This window comes from Lissotriton vulgaris, chromosome 5 (genome assembly GCF_964263255.1).
Source record: "Lissotriton vulgaris chromosome 5, aLisVul1.2, whole genome shotgun sequence".
Lineage (NCBI taxonomy): Eukaryota > Metazoa > Chordata > Amphibia > Caudata > Salamandridae > Lissotriton > Lissotriton vulgaris.
Window position 1 is genome coordinate 2,031,148,591 of NC_141693.1, and position 15,762 is coordinate 2,031,164,352.

Here is a 15,762-nt window from a genome sequence, read left to right on the forward strand (position 1 = left end):
ATGCCATCACTTGACTGGTGTGGCCCTTTGTGCCATCACTTGACTCGTGTGGCCCTTCATGCCATCACTTGACTGGTGTGGCCCTTTGTGCCATCACTTGACTCGTGTGGCCCTTCATGCCATCACTTGACTGGTGTGGCCCTTTATGCCATCACTTGACTGGTGTAACCCTTCATGTCATTGCCTGACTGGAGTGCCCTTCATGCAATCACTTGACGGGTGTGACCCTTTATGCCATCACTTGACTGGTGTGCCCCTTGATGCCACTGCTTGACTGGTGTGCAGCCTTTATGCCAATGCTTGACTGGTGTGCAGCCTTCATGCCAATGCTTGACTGGTGTGCCCTTCATGCCATCACTTGACTGGTGTGCCCCCCTCATGCCACCACTTGACTGGTGTTACCTTTATGCCATCACTTGACTGGTGTGCTCTTTCATGCTGCGCCTCCATCGATTTGCCTCCTCATGCTTGACTGGTGTTCCCCTCATGTCACAGTGTGCCTGCTTTACAGCGGAGTCCTTTGCATCCTGTGGCCCCTCATGCTGTCTCATTCGTCCTGTGCCCCTTGGCAGTACCTTGTCATGTTGTTCTTTGACCACCTTTGAATTCGAGGCAGTTATCCTGTCCTCTGTTTTCATCCCAGGGTCAGTGCCTCTTCGATAGAGGGAGCTACCTCGGTGCCCTTGAGTCCTTCACCTGTGCCTCCGAGCTGCAACCGTGGAAGCCCATGTATCACCTTTGCAGGTAAAGGATGATTCTACGGAAACTGCTCCCTCTGAGTCTATTGGACCAGCTCCGTCTAAATCTATTGCACCCCAATCTCTCTTAGTCTGTTGCACCCCTTTCCTCAGAGTCTATTGCACTCGCTCCCTCTGAGTCTATTATAGACGCTCCCTCTGAGTCTATTATAGACGCTCCCTCAGAGTCTATTGCACCCGCTCCCTCTGAGTCTATTATAGACGCTCCCTCTGAGTCTATTCCACCCGCTCCCTCTGAGTCTATTATAGACGCTCCCTCTGAGTCTATTGCACCCGCTCCCTCTGAGTCTATTATAGACGCTCCCTCTGAGTCTGTTGCACCCGCTCCCTCTGAGTCTATTATAGACGCTCCCTCTGAGTCTATTGCACCTGCTCCCTCTGAGTCTATTATAGACGCTCCCTCTGAGTCTATTATAGACGCTCCCTCTGAGTCTATTATAGACGCTCCCTCTGAGTCTATTGCACCCGCTCCCTCTGAGTCTATTGCACCCGCTCCCTGTGAGTCTATTATAGACGCTCCCTCTGAGTCTATTGCACCCGCTCCCTCTGAGTCTATTATAGACGCTCCCTCTGAGTCTATTATAGACGCTCCCTCTGAGTCTAATGCACCCGCTCCCTCAGAGTCTATTGCACCCGCTCCCTCTGAGTCTATTATAGACGCTCCCTCTGAGTCTATTGCACCCGCTCCCTCTGAGTCTATTATAGACGCTCCCTCTGAGTCTATTGCACCCGCTCCCTCTGAGTCTATTATAGACGCTCCCTCTGAGTCTATTATAGACGCTCCCTCTGAGTCTATTGCACCCGCTCCCTCTGAGTCTATTGCACCCGCTCCCTCTGAGTCTATTATAGACGCTCCCTCTGAGTCTATTATAGACGCTCCCTCTGAGTCTATTATAGACGCTTCCTCTGAGTCTATTGCACCCGCTCCCTCTGAGTCTATTATAGACGCTCCCTCTGAGTCTATTATAGACGCTCCCTCTGAGTCTATTATAGACGCTCCCTCTGAGTCTATTGCACCCGCTCCCTCTGAGTCTATTATAGACGCTCCCTCTGAGTCTATTATAGACGCTCCCTCTGAGTCTATTATAGACGCTCCCTCTGAGTCTATTGCACCCGCTCCCTCTGAGTCTATTATAGACGCTCCCTCTGAGTCTATTATAGACGCTCCCTCTGAGTCTATTGCACCCGCTCCCTCTGAGTCTATTATAGACGCTCCCTCTGAGTCTAATGCACCCGCTCCCTCTGAGTCTATTGCACCTGCTCCCTCTGAGTCTATTATAGACGCTCCCTCTGAGTCTATTGCACCCGCTCCCTCTGAGTCTATTGCACCCGCTCCCTCTGAGTCTATTGCACCCGCTCCCTCTGAGTCTATTGCACCCGCTCCCTCTGAGTCTATTGCACCCGTTCCCTCAGAGTATATTATAGACGCTCCCTCTGAGTCTATTATAGACGCTCCCTCTGAGTCTATTATAGACGCTCCCTCTGAGTCTATTATAGACGCTCCCTCTGAGTCTATTATAGACGCTCCCTCTGAGTCTATTGCACCCGCTCCCTCTGAGTCTATTATAGACGCTCCCTCTGAGTCTATTATAGACGCTCCCTCTGAGTCTATTATAGACGCTCCCTCTGAGTCTATTATAGACGCTCCCTCTGAGTCTATTATAGACGCTCCCTCTGAGTCTATTATAGACGCTCCCTCTGAGTCTATTATAGACGCTCCCTCTGAGTCTATTGCACCCGCTCCCTCTGAGTCTATTATAGACGCTCCCTCTGAGTCTATTATAGACGCTCCCTCTGAGTCTATTATAGACGCTCCCTCTGAGTCTATTATAGACGCTCCCTCTGAGTCTATTGCACCCGCTCCCTCTGAGTCTATTATAGACACTCCCTCTGAGTCTATTATAGACGCTCCCTCTGAGTCTATTGCACCCGCTCCCTCTGAGTCTATTATAGACGCTCCCTCTGAGTCTATTGCACCCGCTCCCTCTGAGTCTATTATAGACGCTCCCTCTGAGTCTATTGCACCCGCTCCCTCTGAGTCTATTATAGACGCTCCCTCTGAGTCTATTGCACCTGCTCCCTCTGAGTCTATTATAGACGCTCCCTCTGAGTCTATTATAGACGCTCCCTCTGAGTCTATTATAGACGCTCCCTCTGAGTCTATTATAGACGCTCCCTCTGAGTCTATTATAGACGCTCCCTCTGAGTCTATTATAGACGCTCCCTCTGAGTCTATTATAGACGCTCCCTCTGAGTCTATTATAGACGCTCCCTCTGAGTCTATTGCACCTGCTCCCTCTGAGTCTATTATAGACGCTTCCTCTGAGTCTATTGCACCCGCTCCCTCTGAGTCTATTGCACCCGCTCCCTCTGAGTCTATTGCACCCGCTCCCTCTGAGTCTATTGCACCCGCTCCCTCTGAGTCTATTGCACCCGCTCCCTCTGAGTCTATTGCACCCGTTCCCTCAGAGTATATTATAGACGCTCCCTCTGAGTCTATTATAGACGCTCCCTCTGAGTCTATTATAGACGCTCCCTCTGAGTCTATTATAGACGCTCCCTCTGAGTCTATTATAGACGCTCCCTCTGAAGTCTATTGCACCCGCTCCCTCTGAGTCTATTATAGACGCTCCCTCTGAGTCTATTATAGACGCTCCCTCTGAGTCTATTATAGACGCTCCCTCTGAGTCTATTATAGACGCTCCCTCTGAGTCTATTATAGACGCTCCCTCTGAGTCTATTATAGACGCTCCCTCTGAGTCTATTGCACCCGCTCCCTCTGAGTCTATTATAGACGCTCCCTCTGAGTCTATTATAGACGCTCCCTCTGAGTCTATTATAGACGCTCCCTCTGAGTCTATTATAGACGCTCCCTCTGAGTCTATTATAGACGCTCCCTCTGAGTCTATTGCACCCGCTCCCTCTGAGTCTATTATAGACGCTCCCTCTGAGTCTATTATAGACGCTCCCTCTGAGTCTATTGCACCCGCTCCCTCTGAGTCTATTATAGACGCTCCCTCTGAGTCTATTGCACCTGCTCCCTCTGAGTCTATTATAGACGCTCCCTCTGAGTCTATTATAGACGCTCCCTCTGAGTCTATTATAGACGCTCCCTCTGAGTCTATTATAGACGCTCCCTCTGAGTCTATTATAGACGCTCCCTCTGAGTCTATTATAGACGCTCCCTCTGAGTCTATTGCACCCGCTCCCTCTGAGTCTATTATAGACGCTCCCTCTGAGTCTATTATAGACGCTCCCTCTGAGTCTATTGCACCCGCTCCCTCTGAGTCTATTATAGACGCTCCCTCTGAGTCTATTGCACCCGCTCCCTCTGAGTCTATTATAGACGCTCCCTCTGAGTCTATTGCACCCGCTCCCTCTGAGTCTATTATAGACGCTCCCTCTGAGTCTATTGCACCCGCTCCCTCTGAGTCTATTATAGACGCTCCCTCTGAGTCTATTGCACCTGCTCCCTCTGAGTCTATTATAGACGCTCCCTCTGAGTCTATTATAGACGCTCCCTCTGAGTCTATTATAGACACTCCCTCTGAGTCTATTGCACCCGCTCCCTCTGAGTCTATTATAGACGCTCCCTCTGAGTCTAATGCACCCGCTCCCTCTGAGTCTATTATAGACGCTCCCTCAGAGTCTATTGCACCCGCTCCCTCTGAGTCTATTATAGACGCTCCCTCTGAGTCTATTGCACCCGCTCCCTGTGAGTCTATTATAGACGCTCCCTCTGAGTCTATTGCACCCGCTCCCTCTGAGTCTATTATAGACGCTCCCTCTGAGTCTATTATAGACGCTCCCTCTGAGTCTAATGCACCCGCTCCCTCAGAGTCTATTGCACCCGCTCCCTCTGAGTCTATTATAGACGCTCCCTCTGAGTCTATTGCACCCGCTCCCTCTGAGTCTATTATAGACGCTCCCTCTGAGTCTATTGCACCCGCTCCCTCTGAGTCTATTGCACCCGCTCCCTGTGAGTCTATTATAGACGCTCCCTCTGAGTCTATTGCACCCGCTCCCTCTGAGTCTATTATAGACGCTCCCTCTGAGTCTATTGCACCCGTTCCCTCAGAGTATATTATAGACGCTCCCTCTGAGTCTATTATAGACGCTCCCTCTGAGTCTATTATAGACGCTCCCTCTGAGTCTATTATAGACGCTCCCTCTGAGTCTATTATAGACGCTCCCTCTGAGTCTATTATAGACGCTCCCTCTGAGTCTATTATAGACGCTCCCTCTGAGTCTATTGCACCCGCTCCCTCTGAGTCTATTATAGACGCTCCCTCTGAGTCTATTATAGACGCTTCCTCTGAGTCTATTATAGACGCTCCCTCTGAGTCTATTATAGACGCTCCCTCTGAGTCTATTATAGACGCTCCCTCTGAGTCTATTATAGACGCTCCCTCTGAGTCTATTATAGACGCTCCCTCTGAGTCTATTATAGACGCTCAAGCTCCCTCTGAGTCTATTATAGACGCTCCCTCTGAGTCTATTATAGACGCTTCCTCTGAGTCTATTATAGACGCTCCCTCTGAGTCTATTATAGACGCTCCCTCTGAGTCTATTATAGACGCTCCCTCTGAGTCTATTATAGACGCTCCCTCTTAGTCTATTATAGACGCTCCCTCTGAGTCTATTATAGACGCTCCCTCTGAGTCTATTATAGACGCTCCCTCTGAGTCTATTATAGACGCTCCCTCTGAGTCTATTGCACCCGCTCCCTCTGAGTCTATTATAGACGCTCCCTCTGAGTCTATTGCACCTGCTCCCTCCGAGTCTATTGCACCCGCTCCCTCTGAGTCTATTATAGACGCTCCCTCTGAGTCTATTATAGACGCTCCCTCTGAGTCTATTATAGACGCTCCCTCTGAGTCTATTATAGACGCTCCCTCAGAGTCTATTGCACCCGCTCCCTCTGAGTCTATTATAGACGCTCCCTCTGAGTCTATTGCACCTGCTCCCTCCGAGTCTATTGCACCCGCTCCCTCAGAGTCTATTATAGACGCTCCCTCTGAGTCTATTATAGACGCTCCCTCTGAGTCTATTATAGACGCTCCCTCTGAGTCTATTATAGACACTCCCTCTGAGTCTATTATAGACGCTCCCTCTGAGTCTATTGCACCCGCTCCCTCTGAGTCTATTATAGACGCTCCCTCTGAGTCTATTATAGACGCTCCCTCTGAGTCTATTGCACCCGCTCCCTCTGAGTCTATTATAGACGCTTCCTTTGAGTCTATTGCACCCGCTCCCTCTGAGTCTATTATAGACGCTCCCTCTGAGTCTATTGCACCCGCTCCCTCTGAGTCTATTGCACCCGCTCCCTCTGAGTCTATTATAGACGCTTCCTCTGAGTCTATTGCACCCGCTCCCTCTGAGTCTATTATAGACGCTCCCTCTGAGTCTATTATAGACGCTCCCTCTGAGTCTATTGCACCCGCTCCCTCTGAGTCTATTATAGACGCTCCCTCTGAGTCTATTATAGACGCTCCCTCTGAGTCTATTGCACCCGCTCCCTCTGAGTCTATTATAGACGCTCCCTCTGAGTCTATTATAGACGCTCCCTCTGAGTCTATTGCACCCGCTCCCTCTGAGTCTATTATAGACGCTCCCTCTGAGTCTATTGCACCCGCTCCCTCTGAGTCTATTGCACCCGCTCCCTCTGAGTCTATTGCACCCGCTCCCTCTGAGTCTATTATAGACGCTCCCTCTGAGTCTATTGCACCTGCTCCCTCTGAGTCTATTATAGACGCTCCCTCTGAGTCTATTGCACCCGCTCCCTCTGAGTCTATTATAGACGCTCCCTCTGAGTCTATTGCACCTGCTCCCTCTGAGTCTATTATAGACGCTCCCTCTGAGTCTATTATAGACGCTCCCTCTGAGTCTATTATAGACGCTCCCTCTGAGTCTATTGCACCCGCTCCCTCTGAGTCTATTATAGACGCTCCCTCTGAGTCTATTGCACCCGCTCCCTCTGAGTCTATTGCACCCGCTCCCTCTGAGTCTATTATAGACGCTCCCTCTGAGTCTATTATAGACGCTCCCTCTGAGTCTATTATAGACGCTCCCTCTGAGTCTATTATAGACGCTCCCTCTGAGTCTATTGCACCCGCTCCCTCTGAGTCTATTATAGACGCTCCCTCTGAGTCTATTATAGACGCTCCCTCTGAGTCTATTATAGACGCTCCCTCTGAGTCTAATGCACCCGCTCCCTCTGAGTCTATTATAGACGCTCCCTCTGAGTCTATTGCACCTGCTCCCTCTGAGTCTATTATAGACGCTCCCTCTGAGTCTATTGCACCTGCTCCCTCTGAGTCTATTATAGACGCTCCCTGTTAGACGGACCGGGAGGGTCGGCCGAGATTACGGGGAGAGGTCTCCAGGGAGAGCCGTCTCCAACGACTGTACAGATAAGTAACTTCCCCCCCACAGACGGACACCACACAAGATTGAAGGTTAACGAGACTTTATATGCACTTCTTAGGTTACGTTGATATAATACAAGGAGGTCTGGACTCAGGGGTCCCCTCGGTTCTGATCTCTGGTTGAGGAAAAGGGTAGCGGGACAGTCTTAGTTACCAATGAGTTCAATAGCTCTCAATCCTTGAGCTCGGCGTGGTTGCTGGTCGGGCCGTGGAGGAGCCAAGCAGGTCCCGAGATGGCTGAAGGGTGGTCGGCGGGCCGTGGAGAAGCCAAGCAGGTCCCGATATGGATGAAGGATGGTCGACGGGCCGTGGAGAAGCCAAGCAGGTCCCGATGCAGATGACAGTTACAACGGTCCGCGGCCTCGCCAGCAGATCCGGACGACGGTGAAGGATGAAGGTTACGACGGCTGTGGCAGCGCCAACAGGCAGGATGATGGTGCACAGGACAGAGCTACGGCAGCGCCAGTAGTCCGTCCAGGATGAGTTCTTCTTTCGTCTCTCGACTCCAAGATACAACTGCCTTCCTGTTCTGGAGCTGCCCCAGTTATAGGGCTGGCGTGCTTTGATGTCCGGACCCTCGCACTTGGAGGTCGGGAGGTCCGGGATGAGGGAGTCCAGACACCCAGCAGGGGGGTGGAGCCAGCGCCCGGGGAGGCGATGGGCGAGCGGCACTTGGCGGGGGAGAGCCATCGGCACCTCTTTCTCTCATTGACTTGCCAAGTAGCCCGCTCACCTCCTGGGTGGAGGGTGGTGCCGGAATGTCTGAGGCCGGGCTAGGCCCGGGGTTGAGGTCGATCGGGGGCCAGGCGGCCTCGTGGCGAAGTGTCCAAGATGGCGGCCCGGGCTGGGCGCGTGGGTCGGCCGTGGATCGGACCCACGAGGTTATCATGCTCGAGGGCAGGTGTCCCTGAGGGGACGTAGGACGTGCAATGGTGGTGTGTGGTGCTTGTATGACTGACTCGGGCTTGGTCGAGCCGGGGGAGAGCGGCCCGTCATGTGGCCTGTCCAACATGCGTCCCCCCCAGCTGAAGGCGGGGAGAGTTACCCATCCTCTTGGGGACTCTCTTCGTCGAGGCGGAAAAACCGGGACAGGCCATCCGCGTTGGCGTGGTCAGACCCAGGCCGGTGTTCAACGGTAAAGTCCATACCTTGCAAGGAGATGGACCAGCGTAGCAGTTTTGGGTTTTCCCCCCGCATATGCATCAACCACTGCAGGGGTCGGTGGTCAGTCTGCACCCGGAAGTGGGTGCCAAAAAGGTAGGGTCGGAGCTTCTTGAGGGCCCATACCACAGCGAAGGCTTCCCTCTCTATGGTGCTCCAGCGTTGCTCCTGTGGTAGGAGTCTCCGGCTGATGAAGGCCACCGGTTGATCAAGGCCTTCGGTGTTCACCTGGGACAGGACCGCCCCAATGCCCTGGTCGGAGGCATCCGTCTGGACGACGAACTCCCGGCTGTAGTCTGGGGCCTGGAGTACAGGAGCGGAACACATGGCGGCCTTTAGCTGTTCGAAGGCCGCTTGACACTCTGGGGTCCAGTTCACCTTCTTGGGCTGATTTTTCGACGTGAGTTCGGTGAGAGGCCCCACGATGGTACCATAGTCTTTCACGAACCTTCGGTAGTAGCCCGTGAGGCCCAGGAAGGCTCGCACCTCAGTTTGAGTGTTAGGGGGTTGCCAGTTCTGGATGGCAGCAATTTTCAGTTGAAGAGGGGCCACTAGACCGCTTCCCACTTGGTGTCCGAGGTAGGTTACTGACCCTTGTCCAATTTGACATTTGCTGGCCTTGATCGTGAGGCCAGCTCGCTGAAGGGCTTGCAACACTGCTTGGAGGTGGTGGAGGTGCTCGGTCCAGTGGTGGCTGTACACAGCGATGTCGTCCAGGTAGGCGGCGCTGAACTCTTCGAGCCCCGCCAGGACCTGATTGACGAGCCGTTGGAACGTCGCTGGGGCATTTTTCATACCGAAGGGCATGACCGTGAAGTGATAGTGGCCATCGGGGGTGGAGAAGGCAGAACGTTCTTGTGCTCGGGGTGTGAGGCCGATCTGCCAATATCCTGCCGTTAGATCGAAGATGCTGAGGTAGCGGGCAGCGCCCATTCGGTCGACCAGTTCATCCGCCCGGGGGATGGGGTGTGCGTCCGTTCTGGTGACTTCATTCAGGCCCCGGTAGTCGACACAGAACCGGAGTTCGGGTGTGGTTCCGGGGGCGGCTGCTTTGGGGACCAGTACGACCGGGCTGGCCCATGGACTGTCGGAGGGCTCGATGACCCCGAGCGTGAGCATCTTAGTTACTTCTGCCTGGATGCAGGCCCGTACCCGATCAGGTACGCGGTAGGCCCGGTGGCGGATAGGAGGGCTGTCTCCGGTGTCCACATCGTGCACACACCAGGAAGTGACACCTGGGGTGAGGGAGAACAGGCTGGCAAACCGTGATAGGAGGGCTTGGCACTCTTGGCGTTGTTCCTGGGAGAGGGTCTCCGAGAGTCGGACCCCATCCACGGAGCCGTCTTGCTCCTGGGTCCGCAAGAGGTCAGGGAGAGGCTCGGAGTCGTCCTCAACCCCGTTGTCTGTGGCCATCAAGAGGCTGAGTTCTGTTCGTGCAAAGTGGGGTTTCAGTCTGTTGGTGTGGAGGACTCGGAGCGGGTTCCGGGCGGACTCCATATCGATCAGATAGGTGGCGGGTCCCTTGCGCTCGATTACTTTGAAGGGTCCCGTCCATTTGTCTTGGAGAGCGCACGGTTCTGTGGGGGACATTACCCAGACCTGTTGCCCCGGCTCGAATTCAATAGATGAGGCGTTCTGGTCATACCATCTCTTCATGTCCTCTTGACTGGCCTCTAGGTTGGCTTTCGCTAGGTCTCTGAACCGCTGGGACTGGTTGCGGAGGGTGAGGAGGTATCGGAAGACATCTGGAGGACTCTTGGCCGGAGGCAACTCCCAGCCTTCTTTGATCAGGCTGAGTGGCCCCCGTACTGGGTGCCCATAGAGCAGCTCGAATGGGCTGAAGCCTAGGGACTTCTGTGGGACCTCCCGGTAGGCGAAGAGGAGGCACGGCAGCAGCACGTCCCACTGGCGACGGAGGGGTTCTTCCAATCCCCCGATCATCCCTTTTAGAGTGCGATTGAACCGCTCAACAAGTCCGTTTCCTTGGGGGTGATAGGGGGTCGTGAAGCGGTAGGTGACCCCACACTGTTGCCAGAGGGACTTCATGTATTTGGAAATAAAGTTCGTGCCTCTGTCACTGACGACTTCTCGGGGGAACCCCACACGGGAGAAGATCCCCATCAGGGCCCTGCCGACCACTGGGGCTGTGACGGTCCGGAGAGGAATAGCCTCAGGGTAGCGGGTGGCGTGGTCCACTAGTACTAGGATGAAGCGATGGCCTTGTCTTGTACGTGGGTCCAGGGGTCCCACAATGTCTATTCCGACCCTCTCAAATGGGGTCGTGACTACGGGAAAGGGTTGCAGGGGGGCCTTTAATTTGCGGCCGCTCTTCCCACTGGCTTGGCACGTGGGGCAAGATCGGCAATGCTGGTGCACATCGTTTCTCATTTTTGGCCAGAAGAAGTGGGTCACTAGGCGGCTGTAGGTTTTATCTTGTCCCAGGTGCCCTGCCAGGGGGACATCGTGGGCCAGATTTAGCAGGAAGTCTCTAAAGCGGAGTGGCACCACTAGTACTCGGTTGGCCCCCAGCTCGGCGATTCGTTGCTCGCTGTACAGTAGGTCATTGTCCCAGTAGACCCAATGAGTTCCGGAGGTATCCCCTGCGCTTTGGGCGAGCGCTTGTTGTCGGAGTCCCTCAAGGGAGGGACAGGTCTTCTGCTCCTGACGAAATTGTTCTTGTGTGGGCCCCCCTTCTTGAGCCCACTGGTCGAGATTAGCAAGGTCGGAAGGTTGAGCAGGTTCGAGGGGGATGCCCTGGTCGGGGGTCTCGGCGGGGGCGACCGGAGGCGGAGGCGCCGGCCATTCTGGTTCTTCCGGGTGATGGTTGGCACGGGCGGCCATAGACCGGGTGGTGACGCACGCCCAGTCTGGGACGCCCAACATCCCCAAGTGTTCTTTTCGCTCCACGGCTGCCCACGGGGAGCTTTCCAGGTCATTTCCGAGGAGGCAGTCCACGGGGGCGTCGTCTCGGACCGTTACTTTCAACATGCCGGAGACCCCTCCCCACTCAAAGAGGACGCAGGCCATCCGACACAGACTCTCCGAGTTGTCGGCTGATCGTACAGGGCAGAGAATGTTCGGTAGATATTGTTCTGGGGTCACCAGATGACAGCGGACGGCTGTCACACTGGCCCCGGTGTCTCGAAGGGCTTCGGCCCGTTGTCCATTGATGCTCACCCATTGGCTGTATTTCTGGGTGTTAGCGGGTAGGGGGACCCGCGGGACCATGTCTCTTCCCCCTAAGCACGCGAGAGTCATGGCGGCTGGCTCCCACCCTTGATACTCTTGCTCGTCTGTTTCTGGTTCCTCGGAGATCTGTTCTTCCCCTAGTGCCGCGGCGGCCACCTGGCGGGGTCTTGGGCTCGGATACTGCGGGCAGCTTGGGTCATTTGCATAGTGGCCTACTCGTTGGCATCGGTGACATGTAACACTGGCTCTGTATCCCGGTCGCGCCGGGGTGCTGCCCCGGTTGGCCGGGGGGGTGGTGCTGGTAGTGGGGGCGGCCGGAGTGTTGTCTCTTCCTCGTCCTTGGCCCCCTCCTCCTCCTCTGGATCGGTGGTGACCATTGTTGTTCCTGTTCTGCTCGTAGGACCCATTCCGGCCCACTCGGGTGATCTCCCACCGGTCAGCTTCGGCTGCGAGCTGCCGGGGATCGGTTAACTTGCTGTCGAGGAGGTGTTGGCGTAGTTCAATGAAGCAGTTGTTGGACAGATGCTCCCATACCATCAGATTGAACAACTGCTCGTAGGTCGTGACGTTGTTCCCTCTGATCCAGCCTTCGAAGGCTCGGCTGAAGTACGTTACATAGTCCACCCAAGTTGTACCTGGAATGCGTGTGCAGTCTCGGAACCTCTGACGGTACATCTCGGGCGTGAGGCCATAGCGAGTGAGGAGGGCCGCTTTCATATGGTCGTAGGAGGTCATCTGGTGGTCTGGGAGCTGTAACAGAGTATCGCGGCCCTCATTGAGGAATTTGCCCCATAGGCCGGCTCCCCAGTCGGCTCTATCGATCCGGTGCGCAGTCATCGCGATTTCATATGCCTTAAACCATTGCTGGATGTCGTCTTCTCGAAAATATTCTCGGACCACATCCTTGGGGATGTGCACTTTTTTGTCCGTGGTCCCGGGGGTGGACGGTCTGTCGGGCACCCCTAATTCTTTATTCTGTTTGCGCAGGTTGATCTCGGCTAGGTTCCGCTCGTGCTCGTACGTTAGCCTTTTTTCCTCGAGCTCCCTTTGCCTCTGTTTCTCCTCTCTTTCTTCTCGGAGGCGAAGGTGCTCTAAGTTTATTTTTTGCTCGGCCAATTTGAGTTCTATGTCCATCTTGAGTCGGGCCATTTCAAGTTCGTGTAGTCGGGCTTTTTCTCTTTCTTGGATCTCGTCTTGCGAGAGACCCGTTCTTTGCTCTTCAGGGGCCGTGTTGGTCTTTTTCGCGGTGCTTTGCTCCGGGGCTTCGACATCCCCGGTCTCTGCCCAAGATTCTAGGGCATGCTTAAAATCGTCCTTGGTACTTAGTCCGGTGGTAGCGATACCTAGTTCGATGCAGAACTGCTTTAGTTCACGATGGCTGTATTCCTCTAGCTTTTCCATTTGGAACTTCTCAGTTGATCCGCTCTCTTTAGTCGACATTGTTGTTCGTTGTGGGGTGAGCTACTCTCTGTACGTTATGCGGTGATTCGGATCGCGCCGCTGGCCACCAATGTTAGACGGACCGGGAGGGTCGGCCGAGATTACGGGGAGAGGTCTCCAGGGAGAGCCGTCTCCAACGACTGTACAGATAAGTAACTTCCCCCCCACAGACGGACACCACACAAGATTGAAGGTTAACGAGACTTTATATGCACTTCTTAGGTTACGTTGATATAATACAAGGAGGTCTGGACTCAGGGGTCCCCTCGGTTCTGATCTCTGGTTGAGGAAAAGGGTAGCGGGACAGTCTTAGTTACCAATGAGTTCAATAGCTCTCAATCCTTGAGCTCGGCGTGGTTGCTGGTCGGGCCGTGGAGGAGCCAAGCAGGTCCCGAGATGGCTGAAGGGTGGTCGGCGGGCCGTGGAGAAGCCAAGCAGGTCCCGATATGGATGAAGGATGGTCGACGGGCCGTGGAGAAGCCAAGCAGGTCCCGATGCAGATGACAGTTACAACGGTCCGCGGCCTCGCCAGCAGATCCGGACGACGGTGAAGGATGAAGGTTACGACGGCTGTGGCAGCGCCAACAGGCAGGATGATGGTGCACAGGACAGAGCTACGGCAGCGCCAGTAGTCCGTCCAGGATGAGTTCTTCTTTCGTCTCTCGACTCCAAGATACAACTGCCTTCCTGTTCTGGAGCTGCCCCAGTTATAGGGCTGGCGTGCTTTGATGTCCGGACCCTCGCACTTGGAGGTCGGGAGGTCCGGGATGAGGGAGTCCAGACACCCAGCAGGGGGGTGGAGCCAGCGCCCGGGGAGGCGATGGGCGAGCGGCACTTGGCGGGGGAGAGCCATCGGCACCTCTTTCTCTCATTGACTTGCCAAGTAGCCCGCTCACCTCCTGGGTGGAGGGTGGTGCCGGAATGTCTGAGGCCGGGCTAGGCCCGGGGTTGAGGTCGATCGGGGGCCAGGCGGCCTCGTGGCGAAGTGTCCAAGATGGCGGCCCGGGCTGGGCGCGTGGGTCGGCCGTGGATCGGACCCACGAGGTTATCATGCTCGAGGGCAGGTGTCCCTGAGGGGACGTAGGACGTGCAATGGTGGTGTGTGGTGCTTGTATGACTGACTCGGGCTTGGTCGAGCCGGGGGAGAGCGGCCCGTCATGTGGCCTGTCCAACACTCCCTCTGAGTCTATTGCACCCGCTCCCTCTGAGTCTATTATAGACGCTCCCTCTGAGTCTATTATAGACGCTCCCTCTGAGTCTATTATAGACGCTCCCTCTGAGTCTATTGCACCCGCTCCCTCTGAGTCTATTATAGACGCTCCCTCTGAGTCTATTATAGACGCTCCCTCTGAGTCTATTATAGACGCTCCCTCTGAGTCTATTATAGACGCTCCCTCTGAGTCTATTATAGACGCTCCCTCTGAGTCTATTATAGACGCTCCCTCTGAGTCTATTGCACCCGCTCCCTCTGAGTCTATTATAGACGCTCCCTCTGAGTCTATTGCACCCGCTCCCTCTGAGTCTATTATAGACGCTCCCTCTGAGTCTATTGCACCCGCTCCCTCTGAGTCTATTGCACCCGCTCCCTCTGAGTCTATTATAGACGCTCCCTCTGAGTCTATTTCACCCGCTCCCTCTGAGTCTATTATAGACGCTCCCTCTGAGTCTATTATAGACGCTCCCTCTGAGTCTATTGCACCCGCTCCCTCTGAGTCTATTATAGACGCTCCCTCTGAGTCTATTGCACCCGCTCCCTCTGAGTCTATTATAGACGCTCCCTCTGAGTCTATTGCACCCGCTCCCTCTGAGTATATTATAGACGCTCCCTCTGAGTCTATTGCACCCGCTCCCTCTGAGTCTATTATAGACGCTCCCTCTGAGTCTATTGCACCTGCTCCCTCTGAGTCTATTGCACCTGCTCCCTCTGAGTCTATTATAGACGCTCCCTCTGAGTCTATTGCACCCGCTCCCTCTGAGTCTATTATAGACGCTCCCTCTGAGTCTATTATAGACGCTCCCTCTGAGTCTATTATAGACGCTCCCTCTGAGTCTATTGCACCCGCTCCCTCTGAGTCTATTATAGACGCTCCCTCTGAGTCTATTGCACCCGCTCCCTCTGAGTCTATTGCACCCGCTCCCTCTGAGTCTATTATAGACGCTCCCTCTGAGTCTATTGCACCCGCTCCCTCTGAGTCTATTATAGACGCTCCCTCTGAGTCTATTATAGACGCTCCCTCTGAGTCTATTGCACCCGCTCCCTCTGAGTCTATTATAGACGCTCCCTCTGAGTCTATTGCACCCGCTCCCTCTGAGTCTATTATAGACGCTCCCTCTGAGTCTATTGCACCCGCTCCCTCAGAGTCTATTATAGACGCTCCCTCAGAGTATATTATAGACGCTCCCTCTGAGTCTATTGCACCCGCTCCCTCTGAGTCTATTGCACCCGCTCCCTCTGAGTCTATTATAGACGCTCCCTCTGAGTCTATTATAGACGCTCCCTCTGAGTCTATTATAGACGCTCCCTCTGAGTCTATTGCACCCGCTCCCTCTGAGTCTATTATAGACGCTCCCTCTGAGTCTATTATAGACGCTCCCTCTGAGTCTATTATAGACGCTCCCTCTGAGTCTATTGCACCCGCTCCCTCTGAGTCTATTATAGACGCTCCCTCTGAGTCTATTATAGACGCTCCCTCTGAGTCTATTATAGACGCTCCCTCTGAGTCTATTGCACCCGCTCCCTCTGAGTCTATTATAGACGCTCCCTCTGAGTCTATTGCACCCGCTCC

General features: G+C 54.3%; 1 protein-coding gene across 4 annotated transcripts in view; it reads left to right on the top strand.

Annotated features, from left to right (window-relative positions):
• TTC16 (tetratricopeptide repeat domain 16) overlaps positions 1-15,762 on the top strand; it is a 589,702-nt gene that overhangs the window by 263,799 nt on the left and 310,141 nt on the right. For all 4 annotated transcript variants that reach the window (XM_086924937.1, XM_086924938.1, XM_086924936.1 and 1 more), the window contains one exon: positions 644-744. In XM_086924937.1, the coding sequence (XP_086781063.1) occupies positions 644-744 (101 nt within the window). The remainder of the gene's footprint in view (positions 1-643; positions 745-15,762) is intronic.